We start from the raw sequence: 1,669 nt of genomic DNA, 5'->3' as shown, positions 1-1,669 counted from the left end.
TGGTCCTCATTATGAAACCTAAAGGCATCAATGTTCAACTGGAGCTTGTCATCCTGTGTCCTGGATAAGAAGTGGGCCCTAGAACCTGGAAGCTCAGAGTCAACCAAGCACCTATGAAGGGGGAGGATTTTAGAGTTGTGCTAGTAGTGGCTAATCTTCCCTTCAATGCAGTTGTGTGGTTGAGTTAAGACCAGAATGTGACTTAGTGAATCAATGCCATTTTTAGAAGCCTAGAAGACAAGTCAAAAACAAACTTCACTCCAGTCTAAAGTCATCTGGTAAACGCATTACTTTCCAACGCCACACACCCAGATTTCTCATTTTCTAGTCTTCAGACCAGACATCACTTGAGATAATTTAGCAGACAAAAGGCTTAACACAATGCTTAAAAACTGTAAGCAAACAAATATGTAATCTCATGTTTTCTAGGTTCCCCTTTGATTCACCATGAAGTTGCAGCCTTCCAAGTGCTTACCCATTTTCAACAAAGACGTATCTGGGAACAGAGTGTATATCGGGGGTAAGTGTAGCCACACAGCTGCTCACAAACACTCGGAGCCCCATGTGATGACCAGCTCTGACCGAGGCTTCGATGTTGATGGGCTCACCGATGTAAAACACATTAGAGCTTCTTCGATAACGCCAGTCATCTGCACAAAAATAATAAAATATATAAATACTGATGGCAAATAAGTCAAAACACAACATGAGAAATGAAGGAAACCTACTAGTCATGATTCTCAAGTCAAATGCCAAAGTTGCCTCTACAGCTTGGTTAGACATGAAGGGGATCCAGGTGGGCATGAGTGAAATACTGGACAAACTGTACTTCCTAGGAAACAAAAAAACATTTCCAAACTAGTGAGACAGTGTCTGGAGAGCTTTAAAAATATGTACTTTAAAAGACAGACCTTTTATAATGACACTCAAGTGGAATCACAGCCTCATCCATTCGAACCACCCCGTATGGAGAGGCCACAGGAGAGTATATGAGAAGGTTTGTGTAGACCAGAGCATCTTCAGTCATCTGTGGAGAGTACATGAGTTTAAAACTAGTATAGCGTATAATAAATTAATTATAATAAATCCATCATTACCCAATGTTTGGTGCCGCAGTCTACGAGTCCAACAAGGATTCTGTACTCATCTCCTGAAGACGTTGTAGCTCTACAGTAATCATCGTGCTCCACTCCAAGGCGTAATTCATCACTATTTACAGGAGCTCCAACTCCAAACAGGTCAGCTTTGATAATAATCTCCAACGAGTCTGGATGGCAGGTCACTCGGACAGTATTCACCTGCTCTGGTTCCTCGGCTGGAGCCTTTTGTTGCGGAGTGCGTTGGGAGCTCCCTGTGGTCTTAGGTCTTTGAAATAAACCATGTCGTGTTGAGTCTTTGAAAGGAAAAGCAAAAGATGACCTGAAACAGATTCCAACCAGGAGGCTAACCCAAAAACACAAGGTCTTCATAGCACCAAAAAAAACCAGCAAAATGGTTCAGAATGCAAACTGTCCTCCTGTCTGACCCACTAGACAACACATCAGTCTGAGCAGTGAAGCGTTTTTAACTTCATATTCAGACAATCAACCTCTTCAGAACAGCACTGCACACCTGAGCCTAATCATCCACTAATCAGCCTGTAATTGGTTTCACACCCTCTGAGACTCAA

The 1,669-nt window shown here is 42.5% G+C and overlaps 1 protein-coding gene across 1 annotated transcript; it reads right to left on the bottom strand.

Moving 5' to 3' along the window:
- Positions 1-6: 6 nt before the first annotated feature.
- LOC116380744 (zona pellucida sperm-binding protein 3-like) lies at positions 7-1,548 on the bottom strand (the record flags this gene model as incomplete). The annotated part of the gene is made up of 5 exons (XM_031842621.1): positions 1,098-1,548; positions 912-1,027; positions 729-832; positions 476-650; positions 7-111 (listed from the first exon to the last, which is right to left on the bottom strand). Coding segments are annotated over exons 1-5 (872 nt in total), but the record flags the coding sequence as incomplete, so codon positions are not given.
- Between the last annotated feature and the right edge of the window lie 121 nt (positions 1,549-1,669).

This window comes from Anarrhichthys ocellatus, unplaced genomic scaffold, assembly GCF_004355925.1.
Source record: "Anarrhichthys ocellatus isolate YVR2014 unplaced genomic scaffold, GSC_Weel_1.0 scaffold8616, whole genome shotgun sequence".
NCBI classification, from domain to species: domain Eukaryota; kingdom Metazoa; phylum Chordata; class Actinopteri; order Perciformes; family Anarhichadidae; genus Anarrhichthys; species Anarrhichthys ocellatus.
The sequence above is the reverse complement of the archived record's forward strand: the minus strand, read 5'-3'. Positions and strand labels throughout refer to the sequence as shown.